At 41.9% G+C, this 19,178-nt stretch overlaps 1 protein-coding gene across 1 annotated transcript in view; it reads left to right on the plus strand.

The window, feature by feature from the left end:
* The window catches only part of CAMK1D (calcium/calmodulin dependent protein kinase ID), a 217,973-nt gene extending 206,382 nt beyond the window's left edge, over positions 1-11,591 (plus strand). The window contains exon 11 of the mRNA XM_082240150.1: positions 2,404-11,591. Coding sequence (XP_082096276.1) covers positions 2,404-2,522 — 119 coding nt within the window. The 3' untranslated portion in view covers positions 2,523-11,591. The remainder of the gene's footprint in view (positions 1-2,403) is intronic.
* The last annotated feature ends 7,587 nt before the right edge of the window (positions 11,592-19,178 follow it).

Here is a 19,178-nt window from a genome sequence, read left to right on the forward strand (position 1 = left end):
GGGGGCAGGGAGGGCCTGCCTCCTTGCTCTGTTTAAGTATAAAGTCAGACGTGCATTGGAGCATAGGAAGCAGCCTTGTGCTTTCAGACTGTTACGAGCTCAGTATTGTCTTGACTGGCAGGAGAAGACATTTTCACCACCTGCTATGCGAACTAGAGATGAATGAGGATTGAGCCTGGGGCCTTCTGCGTGCACTGAGTCGTGGCCCCTCCCAGCATAACACATTAAAGATGTTGTTTTTGGCCTGTATTTCCTGAAACACAGGGATCTTACCTAGTGCTTGAATCATCTTTCTCCCAAAAGCACAGCATGTCTCCCAGTTGGTTCACTTGGACAGCACAACTGTCATTTATATTTGAATAAATGGGATGCCTCTTATCTGCAACTGCTGTTTTCTCTCTGGAGACCAAACATTTGCACATTGGTATATTGTCAACAACTCAGTTCTGCACGGGCATTTTTGCCATGAATATCCAAAGAGTTTATAATCCAGTTTATAATACAGGATCTGAGTATCATTTCCAGAAAAGAGCTTTCCTTTTCCCCCTCCTTTTGAACAATTTGATGAGGGGAAGTGAAGAAACCAAGAATGATACTGTTTGGCAAATAAACGGCTGGGGAGAGTGAGACAAAAAGTGAACACATTTCACACGTTTGCAGAGCCCAGATAGACCAAGGATCAGACCAAATTGTTGGGTATTTAGTTTTGATTTTTGAAACATAATACATAGGTTTTTTTTTGTTTTGTTACTGCCAGTAAATTAAATAATTGTTGAAAGAAATGCTCCCAAGCAATGTTAGAAGAAGGAGCCCAAAGAAGTTGCTTTTCAAAGTGGTTAGGTTTCCTCCTTCTTCAAATTGCTGTTACTCAGAAGTCTTCAAACAGGGCTCCAGGAAAGTTTATCAGGATTCCTCAATGAAAAGATTAGTGAGAGAACAAACTTCCCTATAGCTAAATGACATTGTAAGGTAAATTATCAAAGTACATTGAAGGGGCTGCGTGGACTGCAGGGATCAGGTATCTGCATGCATGTGTCAGAGCCTCAGACTAATCACTGGTAGAAACTGTTACAGTGGTGCCTCGCAAGACGAAAATAATTCGTTCCGCGAGTCTTTTCGTCTTGCGATGTTTTTCGTCTTGCGAAGCACGGTCCGTCACAACTGCGCCTCTTCAAGTGGCTTTAAGAAAAAAGCGCAAGACGTTTTCGTCTTGCGAAGCAAGCCCATAGGGAAATTCGTCTAGCGAAGCAATGCAAAACCGAAAAATCCTTTCGTCTAGCGAGTTTTTCGTCTTGCGAGGCGTTCGTCTTGCAGGGCACCACTGTATTGCAAAGCTTAATTTAAGCTACAGACTTAGCTATTTAAACAAATTAAATCAGTGGCCTGTATGCAATAGATCTGCATCCCACAATGCAAAAGGCAGTGACTTTCCATTATGAGGCATGAAAAACATTTGCTTCATGAACCCAGGGCTGGTTTCTTCTTCTAAAATGACAACAAAAATTCATTGTGGGTATCTTTATTATAAAAGATGAACCCAAAGCCTCTTCCTGTAAGAACTGTGCTTCTGTCATCTGTTTGTTCTATGAGGAATGCACAAATTCCCCCAATATCAAGGGGGAAGTTGCTTGTGGCCCAGGTGGATAGACCATGCCCCACTGAACCCATAGCTGCTGCAAAGATGAGAAAGGCATGTGGACTGTCATTCCGATTGCTTTTTGCATTCACTGTAGAGACAGTGCCCCTGAGGAATGACGGGCTAGAAACTTCTCTATGAACTTTTTTCTGTCTCTGGAAAGAGCAGTTCCCTGCAGGATAACAGGAATGTTGGCATCATCATAACTCATAATCACAATTTCATTCCACCACCCCCTCCAAGGATCTCTCAAGGTAGCAGATGCAGAGTATTCCCATTTTAACTTCATCGTTGAGTTTGCCTGGTAGATTAGGCTGAGAAAGTCACTGGTCCACTGAGCTTCATGGCTGAGAACAGAACTAAACTATATTATGTATTTGGGAGCTATCCCTGGAAATGGCAGCCCTGTGTCAAAATTTCCCACTCCCCATCTGTAACATCTAGTACAACTTTCCCAGTCCCTTGAAATTATTGCACTCTGCATTTTCCCATCCCCAGTCCACATCACTGGATCGTGGGAGACAGGGAAATTCACAGGGTAATTAATGGCTTCAGAATGTGAGGTAAGTTATGCTAGACATTACAGAGCAGGGATGGCAAAACTGTAACACAGGCATTTTTGGCAGTAGCCCTGTGTTCATCATAAAATTTAGTTTCTCCCTGAGTGGGAGTGTAAATCTGGGTTTCCTTGTCTCTGCCCAACACTCAGACAACTAACTCTTTGTTTTTTCCGTTGGTGGCTTCTGACTTTTGTTACTCTCTTTCAGGTATGTCCCCTTCCACCCCCTGTAGTTTTGCATCATCGGCTTCATCCGCGGTTTCTGCCGTAGGAGAGCGGAGACCGAGGCAGACCACAGTGACAACAGTGCATACAGGGACCAAGTGATCTAGACTGCTGCTGCCCCTGCCCTCTGGAAGAGGTCAGAGGTGGGGGGAGTGCCCAGGCAGGCGTGGAGATGCAGGCAAGCCTTCTCCCGGGTGATTTCATCCTGCATTGCAAGCTCAGTGAAGGACTGGAAAGAAGGATTTTTTTAAATGGCCATATTTTATACTGCAATTCTGAAATGTTGCGTTTATCACCAACTGCAATGACTCTGGGAGGGTGGGAAGGGTCAGATCTAACAGTATCTGGTGCTGAGTTAATGAATCCAGGAATGTTCTAATGGACACTCATGCTAGTTCCTCAATGATTTACTCTATTTTCAGTGTAGGTAACAGTATATCTTTTTCATTAACTAAAGGTCTCAACTGGATTATTTAAATAGAGGTGATTTCTGAGCATTATCATTTTCTTCTTTTATTCTTCTCCATATTTCTATCTGTGTTGGTTTTGTTCAGGGGTAGAAAGCATACACAATTTTGCATTAACCTTTCAGATCAAAAGGGTTTCAAATGCATATTATTCTTTATCTTAGTTCCTAACATTGGACTGCAAACTAATCTGGATCTTTCAGTGATGTGAAAACTAACTGTTTTCTTCCACTTCATTTTGAGAAAAAGTTGGTTCCCTTCCCATCACATGGATGCTTACTCATCAATGGTCTAATTCTGAGTTGGTGCTTAGGAACCTGCAGCCAAGGCTGACATTTGAATATGAGAAAAAACAAAATAGTACGTTGGATTGGAGGAAAATGCCACTAGCCTGCCACTTCCTACTGGATTCTGACAGTCACATAAAAGTTCCACCCAAGCAGTCCTACTTTACAGCATTGCTCTCTCTCGCTCTCTCGGTATATCTGCCTAGGCCACCCCTGATTGGGTTGTTTTGTTTTTGAGAGGGACAGGATCAGCGAGGAAGTACAAACAGCCATGTGCATAATACCCACAGGACAGTATACACAAATGTACATATTTGTTTTCCTATACCCATGTATGCATATATATGTAAAGTAGCTCTTAGTGTGGTGAGCAAAGCCCATTTGGGATGCCTGGGTGAGTTGGAGCCGTCTCGCCCACCTTTTGCTTCTAGCTGTGCTGAGAGTTTTGAACTCTCGTGTGACTGACAGGATGATGATGCTATCACAGGTTGTCTCTCCTGGTGTAGTGAACGGTCTTGTGAATGCCCAGGCATTTCTGTAACATGTCTGGTAGAGATTTTGGCTCAGTGTCTCCTGTAAAATCTTACCTAGGAAATGGTGAGTTACAATTCCTGATGTATGCTGGAGCATACACAAGACCAGTTACTGCATATGAATTCTCATGCTGTGGCAGAACAGTTGTGCGAATTAGCCTTCACTCCTGTAGCATGCCACAAAGGAGGCTTGCCAAAGCATTCTGAAAGGCTTCTGAAGGGAAGTGGTACTGTGGCTAGTCAACAGCACTGGGCATCAGCAATTCTCATTGAATTTGCTGTACTACTTGAAATAATGTGTTGTGTTTTGCAGTGTTTTGCACACTGAGAGCTTCTTTAGCTAATTCAGAGAAGTAGCAAAAGTTTGAGTAGCTTCCTTTCCCCACAGTTTCAAGTTTCATCTGAAGGCAATGTGATGTGCCTGTTCTTTTCAGAAATGTGTATGTGTTCGGCCGTTGCTCTAAGAATGTGTAACTCTTTCCTTATGTGGGGAGCAGAAGCCCAACAAATTTATGCTTCCTCTCTTTCCACGTGTCTGGAATGTCCAGTGCAACTTTTAAAATATAAGTGCACCAAAATATCGGGAACGGCCTTTGAAAGTTCTCCATTTTAAACATCTGTGGTTATCCGTCATGTGACAAAAGCACACTGAAATGGAGGGCTGCCTATGTGTATGTGGTTATTGTTAATGCATACTGCACCAAGGGCTGTAATTTGTGATTACAAGGAAAGAAAGGGCTGAGCTGAATGAGCAAGATCCCTTGGTAGGCAGGCATTCACCCCAGCTGGTCATAACAAGAAAACTTGGTTTCCTGATTTAAAATCCCCAGTGAAGCTATTGTCCAAAGTACATTTTACAAATGCAGGCATCTGATCTGCTACAAACAAATAGGGCCACTCTTTCTTCTCTGCTATGGGATATACTTACTACTTCCCTGTGTGTATAAGATATACAGATTTTGAAACACCTGCCCAATTCTGAGTGCATTAGGCTTCATTGGAAAATACCTTATAAATTCATTCCATGCTTCTCTGGTGACCCTCCTGCCACGTTTATGTCAATTGCAGTTCAGTGGCAGAAGAGATGCTTTGAAACTATCATGCTTCAGGTCCTGTGCTTGGCATCTGGTTAAAGGATCTTCCAGAGAGCAGGACCACTGCACCAAGGCCTTTGGGCAGCTGCTGCCAGTCAGTGCAGAGGCCATTACTAGGCCAGAGGGACCAATGGTCCACCTTGGCTTAAGAGAGTTTCCTATGCCAGATACCAGCCTGGTCTTCCTTGTACAGAACAGCAAGACGTAGTTACCTAAGAATTGTCATGCTGCTCACAGCAAGCATTCAGCTTGTTAAGCATTCCAATTCTAATATCAGCCAGCCAGCTGCCATGGGTGCTCACAGACAGAGCAGGAAGATGGAAACCTTGCTGGTACTTAGTGATGCTCTGCATCAGAACAGAGGAAAACAGAGGAAGTTCTTAGAAGACCTCCGAATGTATTCAACAGCAAATAAATATGTTGCAAAAGACTTTGACATATCCCCCCCCCCGAAACTTTGAATATGTCATTTTAGATCAGACTCCCTAAACAAGGAAGTCTAATAGAGTCAGCACAGACACCATATCACTTGAGCCCTATAAAGTTATTACCCATGACAGATTTCAGTACTGGTTGTGTTCATAATTTGGAGTGAGACATGGAGCCATTCCTGAACCAGTTTTCCCTACAGAAAAAATCAGCAACCACCATATTGTATTCTACTGTACACAGAAACATAGTCTGTTGACCTTACAGGAGTTTTCTAAAATTCACAAAAGAACATCTGACTTTTCCATTGTGGCTACTTAATACTCAAGATATATCACTTAGTAAATCCAACCACAGATAACACCAGCTGGCCTATAGCACCTTGAGAATCTGGTTCTTGATCAAGTCCCTTTGGCTCAAAGTGTAGGGTTGGGATTAAGGGAGAGAGAAAATTGCTTCCCCATATGCTGCATTGACCATACACAGTCCCAGTGTAAGAATTAAACTCAACAAACGCTCTATAGGCATTTCAGCTAAATACCACCTCCACTATCTACTGTCTCAGTCTTTACCACCTAAAACCCAAAGCCATGTATTATGGATTTAGAGCAAAGCAGGAGTGCAAAAGCCTGTGTGGTGTATCTGCTGCTGAGCTTAGAGTATTCTAGACTGCTGGTAGGGACTGGATGTTTGAACGCTTCTTTGCATAAAAACTGCATATACAAAATGAGTCTGTCCAGGAGATGGTTCAAGGGTATTCTTCAGGGCAGAGTATGAATGGAAATAAAGAAATATTGACATCCCTTCTACCCAGAATACCCAGCACGCTCTTGATCAGTGCACATGATATTGATGCTAATGATACAAGGGAAAGAGAAGGATGTTTGCCATGCTAGGAGTGGTGGCCTGATTCAAAAGGTACTTCAGTAAAACTTTCTAGATGGCATAAGCCAGTGAACCAGTATCAGGGTGCAATCCAGCCAGAGTTAAGCACAGTTAAACCCCATGTATGTCAATGGGGAAATTGTGTAGGTACTTAAGTCTCTCCTATTGACATCAGTGGGACTGACATGTACTTAACTTTGGCTGCATCATTTTGTAGACCTTTTCTCTCCCCTGCTTCTTTGCATTCAGAAAAGTAAAGGCTGTCCATATTTCCTTATAATCTGAGTAATGCATACAACCCTTTTTGTCCGAGTTATAGAACAAGTTTCTCTTACACTTTGAAATCTTGTGGCAACTAAGTGGCTTGCTTGTTTAGAGAGAAACCTCATTGATGTTTCTGTTTTCTGTAGGTCAAAGCTAATTCAATTAAGGTTAAATCTTGATGGCACCAATTCTAAGTATCAGGATTCAAGCAGCTGAAATGTATTCCCTTTCTTTGTTTTGTCTTAGGATGCATACCTATGCAACAGAGTGATTTCATCCTTCACCTCCCAGGTTTTTAAAAAATAATCTAGTTTTAAAAGTTTTCTGGAAATGGGCAGTGTGAAAGCGTATGTTTACCAGCTCTATTTATGTCATTTATGTCATGGACACTAGTCAATATGTGCCCACAACAGCCGTACATTTATATGTGGTGAATGTGCATTTATCATTTATCCTTTTTCTGCTGGGAGGAGAAACAAATCTTTCCCCCCTGGCAAAACATGTTGAAAGCCAGTTTGGCCAGGGCCCACAATAACAATGGGGTGGGAGGGATGTACATTTGTCTTGTGGGCCGTGATGAATGTATCTGTCTCCAGCTCTCAGAAAATGCTAGATTTAGTCACAGCCACACACATGATTTGTTTTGGGTTTTATTTTAATTTTTCCCTAATAGAAAACATCTCCAAATGTTGGTAGGAGATCACTGCTGGATAGACAGTGACACCAAAATGAAACTGCATGAAACTGCTTTGCATGTTTTCAACTGAATGCTGTTTTTATGCTTCCCTTCCAAAGGTTTGCCTCTGTGTTAATACACATTCCAAAGTCCTAGGCTTCTATGTCTAAAATGCTATTTTGTAAAAACAATCTGGCTCCATAGCTCATTAACCATAACTTACTCCATCTAAATGCAAAAGCTAATCTGTGAGCGAAGCATGGCAATGGCAAATAAGGTAATTTTTTTCCTCCTGTTTTGAACACTGTGGTTTCTAAAACAAGATCAGCTCTATAGAAAGACCTCTATCTATGCATTGGTCCATTGTGTCTGCAGAGCTGAGATGTCAGAAACAGAGTCCATCAACTATATTATTAAAACAAAAAGTAGCAGGAAATCTCATCTGCAAATTACAGCCACAGAATGTCACAAAAGTTCCATCACTCTGACTTTGCAAGTAGAAAGACACTCTGCCACATGATCCTCAAAGTGGTAGTCTCTTATTTGCGCTTGGGTCCTTGATTAAGGATCAGTAAAAGCAAATTAGTTGGCCAAAACACGTTTTGTCTGCTCTTACCACTCTTCACTTGCAGTGCTCAAAAAAGAGATTATTGTCTCGTTCTCCATCAGTTTGTGCAGCTGGAGCCTGAGGTTCCGCAGGCCAGGCCTCACACAACCTGCGTCTCTTCCTTGGCTGGTGCCTTTCTAGAATCCCCTGCAAGAAGCAGAGATGCCAAAGCCAACAGACAGGGGATTCTCCAGCAGATATGGGAGGATTATACCCAGGGCAGGAAGTTTGAAAGCCACTCTTCAAGACTGAGATGTACATAGAGTGAAGCCCCGCACACTTTGAATCCTTTCTCCAGGGAGCATGTGGCCTCCAAGGCTTGCACTTACTTAGCAGAATGTCTTAAAACTCTGGGACCGGCTGCTGCAAGAATTTGCATGCATGGAATAGTTATGCACAGTGAACAAAGGACTGGGCTGTTTTGCAAAGCATCAAAGATCAGAATGTGTTTTCAATTAAGTGATTTCTGTTGCGCTCTATGATATCTGGCTCATGTTTGTCCACAAAAGGCTCTCCAACATTTTCTCAGCTACAAGATTAACTCTTTGTCTCATATTTTGCCCACTGGAGTTCCACTTGTGTCATTTCTCTCTCATTACTCTCTTCTTTTTTGAGGCAAGTAAAATGAGCAACAACTTTGTGGTAATCCAGTCTGTGACTGTTGAAAATGTATAATTCATTTTAACTCTTTGGTGTCCATCTTTGGATCTAAAAGGTGGAGTGTAATTGAAAATACATAGAAAGAGCTGTATTACTACTCAGGTCTGGCTTACGCTCTTGAAAAGTGCAGTTTCAACCACCACTAAGGCTCCAATCACACGTCACTCTGGGAAATATTAATAGATATTATGGTTTTCTGTCACACTGGCAACATGTGTCCCAATGTGATGGGCCTTATCAGCTTGGCGCATAAACACAGACTCAACCCAAGACAGGAGGGTGGGGGAAATGTCTGATACCTGGAGCTAAAGTAAGACAACCTTTAGAGTCGCCAGAAATCACAGTGTTCCAGGTCATGTGAAAAGTGGGCCCACCCCATAGTTTTAATAGTAGCCAGTGCACTAAGCTGCTCATTTAAGGATTTAAAGCAAAAGGATGGTTCTGCTTAAAAATGTGCTTCAGATTTCTTTGGAGAATTAAAACTGACGGGAGTCGGGGCTGTGCATCCATTTGACAGATCCACCATAAACAGCCATAATCTACTATACATGTTTTAAAATCTCAGTGGAAAACTAAGGGCTGAATTGCTTGTTCTGATTTGGGGCAAAGCTGTACTACAAACTGTAACAAAATCTCAAAGCTAGGTTAACTAGCATGGCATCCCACAGAGAACTCTGGGAATTGTAGTCTTGTGAGAATCTGTGGATCTTATTTCCTTCATTGGCGTGTAGCACCCATAATTAATATTGGAAAGTGAAATAACTGGAAGTGGGATGTCTGGTCATGATGGTTCCACAGATTTTAAACTGGTTTATATTCGCAATATAGACAGGCCCCAAAGGTTGATTCTCTGGAGCACTCCGTATGTGGCTGGCTGATTTGATTTTCCATCCTGCACTGGATATGGATATACTATGGATATACAAAACCTTATTTCTTTTTGCAGTTATGCCTTTCCCAATACCAATGTGTTATATTCAAAAATGCTTACTAGCTAAGCAGGTACATGATTTTGCGTTGATACAATTTTTTTTATCATTCCCAAATTGCACATCATTGTGAATGTACACAACTGGCTTAAATATACATTGTTCCCAGTCCAAATATATGCAGACTTCTGGGGTTTATGCAGGGTGACAGGCTGCCAGTGTGATAAAAATAATCTGTTAATCTTGTTGATCTGCAGAAGTCAGGAATATTCACAGCATACCTACATCACAGAGAAGCTGGTGGAACTGTTTCTCACAAGCATGAACTGCAAACTCTTCACCACCACCTTTTAAAATATGGGCTAAGTGGCAAACTGCTCAAATTTATTATTTCTTTGTGAGCTTTTTTAGCTGAAGCTTTCAAAGTAGTGCACAGTAAAACTGATTAAAATAACATAAAAGTAAGAACAGATTTCAAATAAAGACAGTCCATGTGCAAAATCAGAAGTCAGCAGCAGCAGCCAATTCCCCAAAAGCTAAGGGCTAACACTGAAAGATGCAAATTTTTGCCTGTGGAACTTGAGATGCAGCCAATATAAGAACATTTCAGCGCTTTGAAGTGGCAATTCAGAAGGCCAATCTGGCCTCTGAATAACTTGGAACTTCAAAGCATGGGCCCCCTGGCTGTTCTTCAGTTTGGGGGGTTGGTGGGGTCTCATAGGGGGGCTTGTGATGTGTGCTTGTGAAAAAGGATTGAAGTAACTGAAGTCAAAACATGCATATTGCATTGCAATCTGATCTTGGGGGGGGGAGGTGGGCTGAATAACCTCTATACACAGTTGGTCATGTGTATTGACCTTAAGAACTCCTTTAGGACTAGGTGGAAGTATTTTGGAAAGCTCCCAGCAGTGTTATCACATATCAACATAGCCTCACAAACCATGATATTGTGCAGTTTGACACCAGTGTTGCTGGCAAATAACATGATTGCTGATTTCAACTGGTCATTAGGTTACATCTAGGGATGTACTTTAATCATTAGACATGTTAGTAAACTCAGTGGAGTAAGAGATAATTCATTCAGTACTTTAAAGAAAGGAACAATATTAGTTTAAAACATTTCTTCTTTCTGTGCCCTCACCTACTGTTCTTACAACATGTAATCCTAACTCGGTACCTGGGAGTAAGCATCACTGAGTTCAACAGGGCTTACTTCTGAGTAGACATGGTTAGGATTGCAGCCTTCATTAAGGGAGCCTTCTCAAGGGACTCGTTTTTGTGGGGCATTAGTATAAATAGTTTGTACAATCCAGCCAAACAGAGCATTTTCAAGCCCCACTAATTTCAGCTGAAAGCATTTAAGAATGTATTTAAATCCTCCATTGAGATTAATGAGATTTTAAAGTGCTTTGCTTTGGATAGATCATGCTGAATATCCAGGTTTGAGGCCGCAGTCTGACACTGCATGAAGTAGCATGTCCAGTGCTTTAAGTGAACTTGCAGCAGAATCCCATGCATGTGAACCAAACTTAACAAAATTAAATTCATGGAACTTACTCCCCCATGTGTGTGTACAGGGTTACAGCCTTAAACATGCTGGACTTTGTCGGATGACAGCATTTTTGTCCTGATCTGGCAAGAGATGTCCACATGTGGAAGTTGCCTTGTACACATGGGTGATATGAAGATGTGCATCACTGTTGCAATGCCCCTCCAAGTCCTGCCCAGCTGCTTGGGTGCTTCTCCTAATGTGCATAAGAATGCACATCTCCATAGCTACTCACTGTAACACATGACTCATTGTTTGCAACTGGAGCTGGATTAGGAATAGTGTTTCTAATTGGGAATCAGCATTTCATGCAAAGTAGTCGTTCGTTTTAGCTTTTTAAAAGCTCAGTTTAATCAGAGGAAAAAACCTGGAAATATTCCTCAAGCAGCACTTATGGCAAAACATCTCTTTATTAATATTAATTTTTAAAGAAAAAACAAAGATGCAAGCATGTTTTATAAAATAAAATTTTAATAAAGCATAACAATTTAATCCAGGAATGTCAGTGTGCCTAATATAATAAGTCTTGTGATTGATTCAATTTCATAACACCGTCCTTGTTCCAAGAGAAGGAGAATTGTGTATTTACTCAATGCATGTAAGAAGACATTGCAAAATGTTAAACCTGCGTAAGGAGTTTGCGATGCTGCAAATTGTTAATGGGGCTACTGTTGCAAATTATTCTCTGCCTTGACAATCATGTATACATATCAAGATTTCTATCATAATGATAATTTAAGGGATATTAAGAATGGTTTCCTCCAATAAATCCAATTTAAACCACTTTATAATGAGACATTTATTTCTGGATTTACTATGCATGTGTGTGAAACAGAGAAGATGAGGAGGACTTGTTGACTGGTTTGCTGAATGTTTATCCTCCTTTTTGCCCGTCAAAGCCTTCAGAGTATATCACAGCATTATAAACTAGGCAAATAAAAATGTAAGAAACATGCCTTACAAAAGCAGGAGATTACTAACTTTCACTCACCCCTACCATTTACAGCTCAAGGACTTGGCTGAAGAAATCTAGTATGGATGACCATCTGAAGCATCAACTGAGGGCTTGGTCCCACTGCTTTCCCCCAGGGGAAAAAACTCTCTGCAGCACTGGATCAGCAAAAACAGCAATTGGGTTTTCTGCAGATTGCTGTTTCTCCGATTTAGAACTAAACAGCAGATTTTCCCAAAAGCTTCTCCACTGCAATTTCTTTCCGCTAACCCAACTTAAATAGAATTTGACACTGGACTATAAAGACACAGGGTTGAAGAGGAATTATCATTCTGTCCTCATTATAAAAATCTGAGCCAGTTGCTACTCCCTAGGTTTGGGGGCAACAATATCAATCCCACAATTTTAAGGTGGCTTGGTTATATTGCTGTACCCACACCTTGAACCAAAATATGCCTGAAGTGATTCTTTGACTGAACAGGAATCATTTTATTCTCTTGAGCCATTTGGCTTCATGCCTCACATTTTACTCGCTGTAGCAGCCAAATCTTTCTTAATTTTTGTCTTAATTATGCTTGGGGAGGCTCAAATTATTTGGAAAACATGAAAATGGTGTCTTGTCTCTGACAGCAGGTGACCTGGAATTCCTGTGAGGACATTTGTGTTTTTAAGGCAATAACAACTGTTCCTCAAGACACTACCATGTTACTACTATTAAGGCTGCAAGCCTAAATCATTGGACTGATCCGTTCTGTCAGAAGTAACCCCTGAATCCAGTCAGACTAGCTACCAAGTGCCTGTGCGTAGGATTAAAACCTCAATTATTTTGTGAGCCTACTTGCACTTAGAAGCTTGACTGGAAACATTAAATACCTCTCTAATAAAGGAAGAACATACAAGAGTACATAATAAAAATAAATTGAATAAATGGTAACAGAAGTGGCATAATTTAGGGTTGGCAAGTACAATGGAGGACTGTTGTTGCAACCCCATGTTTAACTGCTTCTCCCAGGTGCCTGGGAGAGAAATGATTTCAGTGTCCTCCAGCAAGACAAGTCTTATGTTCTGTCTTTTGCCAGATCGTTTTTATTGATTTTCCAAATTTTAACAAATCAGACACAAATTAAAACAAATTTAATACAATTTTTCCAAAAATTGAATTCTTGCCCCCCCATCCTCAATATGTTCACAATTTCCTCTTGCTACATTACTTTCCCTGTTATTTCTAATTCACATTCCATTCCCTAGAATTAACCTTATATTACTTTTTTTTTACTTATCCTTCTATCCATTTGCCCATTCCTGCACATACAATATTTTAACATTTCCATTATCTACATGAGGTGCTCATCAAATTGTCAATACACAATTGATCAATAATTATTATTTCTAAAATAAATTTCCTTTCCTTCCTTCTGTGTGTATAAAAACCTAATAGTTCACTTTCTTTAGATGTTTTCTCTTTATTTCTTAAATGCACTGTCCACTTTGCCCAAGATTCTTCCTGTCCAAATCCTCTTTAATTGTCAGTCCACGTATATCCTCTCACCGCTTATAACCTATTGTCCAATTTAAAATAGGAGTTTCAAGGATGGCCATCTGGCTCAAGGTGTTTCCCCCACAACAACTAGCCCATCATGTCAGGGAAAGGCAGGCTGTATTTCCTTGAGAACTTTGGCAATTCAATCTTTGGTCGTCCGCCCCTTAAACCAAGTAAACTCTCACTGATGTATCCTGCCATTGAAATTTCCAAGGTTGCCTCTATATGGATAAATCTTCTTCCTAGCCCGTTTGCCATTCTTGTTCTTCTTGTTCCTGATGTTACAATAAATCCTTTTGAGCTGAATCTTGGTCTTGGGTCATGCCAGAACTCACCTACATTTCCAATGTCATGTCATGAATAAGTGAACCTGCAAAACCTTTGCTGCTATTTAAAAAGAATGGAATTCATATGGAATACTCTCACGGTTTGGGTGCATATATGTGTTTCTGTGTAAGAACAATGCTATATTGTCCATTGTTCTGCCCCTTACATGTATATAATGAAGTTTAAATAATTCTGTCAGCTTTTCCGACTTATGGTCCCTAAACAACTGTGGAACAATTTTGGGCTCTTGTGGCAACACATGAACAAAAGGCTCTGTACAGAATCAAGGGCCAAAGAGAGAGGGCTGCTTGCAGTCCCTGACCACAGTGCCATCTGTGATTGAGATCAGTTTTACCAGTTAATTAGACAGCAAACCTGCCAGTCTGATATTTCAGTTTCCCCAGGACAAGCTGCAATCACAGCCTTTAAAAGAACTCAAAGTCCTATCCCACAACTGGCAAGTGTGAGCTTTTGTGGTCAGTGGATTGGCCTTATTCAAACAGAGTGAAAATGGTTCCCCACAAACCAGTTTCCTGCATATTGGAAAGAGAAGTCTTCTTGAAGAAGAGAAAGACAAAATGAGACAAACTGATGCTCCAGGTAAGCACATTGTGCCTCATTCAACCACAGCAGATGGACATTATTTTCTGTCTTTACATTATGAGCAAACCAGATGCCTAGAGGCACAGGGCCTTCTCGGCAGTGGCACCTCCCTGTGGAACGCCCTACCATCAGATGTCAAGGAGATAAAGAACTACAGAACATTTTATATTTACTGTAAGCTGCCCAGAGTGGCTGGGGAACCCCAGCTAGATGGACAGGGAATAATAATAATAATAATAATAATAATAATAATAATAATAATAATAATAATGGTGGTCAGAGTTTTCAGCATTCTGTTCTGTAGCAGTTTCTGTACTTTTGTCCTAATGAATCAGATTCTGCAACCATGGCAACCAAACTCTGTGTCAAAGTGACTTCTATAAATGGAAAATAAATTGTTGTGCTTTTCCATCACTTTACATTATTTGCTTCAGTTTGCATAGTTTCACTATTTGTGTTCTGATAGGGGCAAGTTTTGGAGAGTATTTGTGGGTTTTTTATGGTGAAAAAACTGGGACAGAAGAGTTGGAAATAGGAAGGGATATTCAACGACGGGAGTGTTTGATAGTTTTGCTATGCATTACTTGTCCTTCCAACTTATTATTTTCAATGAAAGCTGCCCAGATGTTTACAAGTTTTTTGAAGAAACAGAGCAGGCAAGGAAAACCGTTGTTTCCAGGGGTCAGCGTTAGCATATTCATATTTAGCTAGATAACTGGGACCCCTGGGCAGAAGAAAGATGGGGGTGAATTAATAATGCAGAGTTTTAGAGAATAAGAGCTTTACTGAGGTAAAATAAACTTCTTCATAAACAACATGCTTCCAAATAGTTTGACTGAGATTCCACACTGACTCTGCTCACAACGGAGGCAGGCGGACTCTGAAATCTTACCGAGAACAGAGAGGAAATGGCTGCCGAGTCCCCGGCCAGAGGGACTCCCAGTTAGCAGTCCGGCCTGGAGAACTTGACTGGGCCAAATGACTGTGCGGTCCCAGCACTTCCCAGCCCGCTTGGCTGCTTCTGTCGCAAGACGGTGAAGGAGAAGCCGCAGGAAGGCAATGAAGGAAAAATGAGAGCAGCAACCATCAGATAAGAGTTTGAGACTCAGAGGAAAGTTCCAAGTGAGTCGGTATTTCCTCAGAAGAGTCGTTTTCTGAGGGTCTCGGACAGGATGCCCAACTCTTCCCTAACCCATTAGCCAGTGTCTATAGGTGAGGATTTTGGTGAAAAAACTCTGAATAGCTCATTAGTTTGCACAGATGCCAGATGCACGGTGGGATGGCAGACTGAGAGGGCACACCAGTCAAGAGGCTGGACAAGGTTTTATTTTCTCTCTTCCACAAGAACAGAGCAGCTACAGGAAACACTGGATTCCACCCAGATAAAATCAAGTTCAGGGCTACCCAGTGACTAGACTGTACAGGCAGCTCCCCATTTACGCATGTTCGAGTCATGCACAACCAAACACATGCACATCCTCTCAAACCCCGAAGTGGCAAGAAAATGGCAAAAAGAAGACAGCAATCCCCTGAGCCTCTGCACTGACCTTTAAGGCCTGCGGAGAGTTGGGGCTTGAGCAAGGAAGTTTGGAAGGAGCAATTGTGGCAGAATTGGGTAGATTTTGGGCATAGCTTTGATGGACCAATTTGCCCCAGGGGTCTTCCCCAGAGGGAATCAACACCAAGATCAGACAAAACCACAAGTTGTTTATTCACGAAACTGCGCTGGGCGGACACTCCCCAGCTCATGCTGCAAAGAGGGAGGGCCCCGTCCTCTTTATATCATAGATCTTTCTACCAGTGGCACGCGTGCCAGAGGGGGCACTCGGAGCCCTCTCTGGGCACGCACAGAGCCGGCAGACGGCGAGGGCTCAGCTCAACCTGGGCAGCTGAGCAGCCGCCTTCCTCCTGCGGCTTTACACACCCTCCGGCCGGGGCCAATGGGAGGCGTCGGGCAGGGCGTGTCTCGTGGGAGCTGGCAGAGGAGGGTGGCATTGCTGGCGAGCTTCAAGAAGCCACTTTGTTCCAGCGCCGGGTAGCCAGGCAGGGCCGCCTCCGCCCCGTCCTCGTTGCCCCTCACCCAGCACCGGGGCTCCAGGCCCCACTGGCCGTGCCATGATCGCCTCCCACTTGCTGGCATCAAGGGCAGCGGTGAGGGCGTGCCCGGGGCCACAACGGGCACCCTGCGCAGGGGCCGGTTAGAGCTGGGCAAGGGAGCTGGGAAAACACTGTTGGAAATCACTTTCTCTGAAAGCAGCTCTAGCTGCTGCAGAAACAAGTATTTTAGCCTAACGGAGAAGATGACAAACCCAGTCTTGTGGCGTTGATGTCCAAACGTATTAACTACACTTACCTTCATGAAGGCAGACATCGGTGCTGAGAATGGGTAATTGTTAGGTTAATGAACAGCAAAAAGATCTCTATGCATCTTTTCTTTCAATGCAAACACTGAGAGCTTGCCTAGACTTCACACAAATTCCCCAGATGCAATGCAAAATGGTAACCAGGTACCATTCTTTAGGGCTAAATAGCAGTCAGAGTAGTGGCAGCTACTGCAGATTATGCCCCAATTCAGTTTAAATTGCCGTCTTGGCACTTTGCGATAAATAAGTGGGTTTTGGGTTGCAGTTTGGGCCCTTGGTCTCTAAAAGGTTTGCCATCGCTGCTTTATACCCTAAAGCCCGTCCGAATTTCCCTCCTTCCATCTCCTATTGGTTAGGAAATTGCAGTTTACAGACTTCCGCCTATTTCATATTCTCCCCTTGATATGTACCCCCACCATTACATACATCACATCTTGATGTTAATTAGCTGTATCTCCACCAGGGGTGGTTTGCCTACTAGTTATATCCCTTTTAAGCATGCACAATAGCTCTCTTAACTGCTCTCCTCCATTTTTCCTCGTGATTCTGAGTCACCCACAAGCTGTAGGCTGCTCTCAGCGAATTCTATATTTGTTACCACAAGTTTCCTCTGTCCTTGCAAAGCAAGCAGTCTCTCAAGCCATTACCACAGCAAAGTGAGACCTGGTCATTTCTTCACAACGCAAGCGGATACAACAGCAGAGCGAGGCATGCTAAGCTTTTTCTTACCCATTTATCCCACAAGCTTGGAGGAGTTTTTGGAGTTTTTGAGAATAATTTATTTAGGAGTGAGAAGTAAAAGTTCTGTTGTGTGTTTTCAGGTGATGTGGGTCCCATCTGTTTTGTGTGTGAGCTCTTCAAAATCAAAAGTATTCTGTGCTCCAGCTTGTATATTCTTGCTGCCTGCACACCCAAACCCAGATGAGGTTGCATCTTGCTGCAAAGACAGATGTCCGTCTTATCATCGTCGTCGTCGTCATTTTTTATTTTTATGCCAACCTTTCCACAGTTAAAAAAAAATGCTCAAGGCCACTTACTGCATAACAAGATTTACGTAATTACAAAAGTCATAAACAATAAATAAACCACATTTTTAAAAAATGCACAACCAAATGGGGAGCAATTTCCACATAAATCTAAAATTAAGAATACAGCATTAATATCACAGTTTAAAATGACATAGGTAAAAAAATAACAGCAATTTAAACAAAACAAAACAGAGCCCCCTCTGCCCAGCAGCAGCAGCAGCCCTTTATAGAGCCCATCAGGCCAGGTGGTGAGTGGCAGGACTGGGGCCCTCGGGCGCTGAGCAGGGGGTCTTAATGGGCTTATGTTTATTTTCTGCATGTAACTAAGACTGCAACAGCGTTAAAGAAGGAGTATTGTTAGAAAAATATGAAACCAAAGGAAAATCTCCAGTTAATTAAAATGAAAAGAGATTATCATGCACTGAGGACAAAACAGGATTCCAGTCTCAGAGATTTACAGCATAAAAAGTCATCTGATTATTATTATTATGGAAAATTCCTACCCACAGTAGTTTTATGTGTGTAAGACACTCAGTGTAATTTGATGGGAAATTCCCAATAACCTCATGTTATATGATCTGAATTCTGTCAGTTGAACAAGGTACTAAGTACCTGCTTAACCTGAAATGCTTGCTTTTCTTGATTAAGTTAATTAATTAAGTTGACTAAGTTTTCTTGATTAAGTTAAGTGCATGTTCTAAATAGAAGTCATCTTTCAAATTTCTTACTCATCTTTCAAATTTCTGACCTTATAGCCTCTTTCAGGGATCAGGAACCATCAATATGCTTTCTTTTGGTTTCGTGACCCAAATAAAATAAGAATTGCAGCTTTTCTTCAGTATAAACATGCAATTTATGTCATTTTTACTATCATATTTTCATTGCATGTTTTGTGTGTGTGTGTGTGTGTGTGTGTGAGAGAGAGAGAGAGAGAGAGAGAGAGAGAGAGAGAGAGAGAGAGAGAGTGCTCTGTGGCACAGCTCTATCAATCTCCTTACTACTACATTTTAGCTCTTAAAAGCCTATCTTGGCATTAAACAGTAGATAGATTATTTTACAATGATGATGATGATACAGTGCAAGCCAAAAAACCCAAAATAAATTAAGACAGGCCCTTCCCCAAGGAACCTACTGTCTACAGTGGGAACAAAAAGGAAAGAAAAAAATTGTATTGGCTTTCCAGATTGCATATATGTTTTCAAAGCCACTTTTGCCAATTTAGAACATCTGGGAGTCTTTATCCTTAGACCTTGTTGCAGTTGGGATGAAGACAGGATGGCATATAGATCAAAGACTGCATCAAACAGGTGGTTTTTGAGAAAGCATTTAGTAGAATCCTAGAACTGTAGTGTTGTAAGGGTCATCTAGTCAAACCCCCTGCAGAGCAGCTAAAGAAATCCTGAAAGATGACCATCCAGACTCTCTTGAGGAAATTGCTGGCATGTGGGGCGGGAAGGGGGGAAAAGGTAGAGTCATTTTAAGAGACCAGTTAAGGCAGTGGCTGGAAGGGATGCAGGTGGTGCTGTGGTCTAAACCACTGAGCCTCTTGGGCTTGCTGATCAGAA

The sequence above is a fragment of the Podarcis vaucheri genome, assembly GCF_965113315.1.
Source record: "Podarcis vaucheri genome assembly, chromosome: 10".
Classification (NCBI taxonomy): Eukaryota; Metazoa; Chordata; class Lepidosauria; order Squamata; family Lacertidae; genus Podarcis; species Podarcis vaucheri.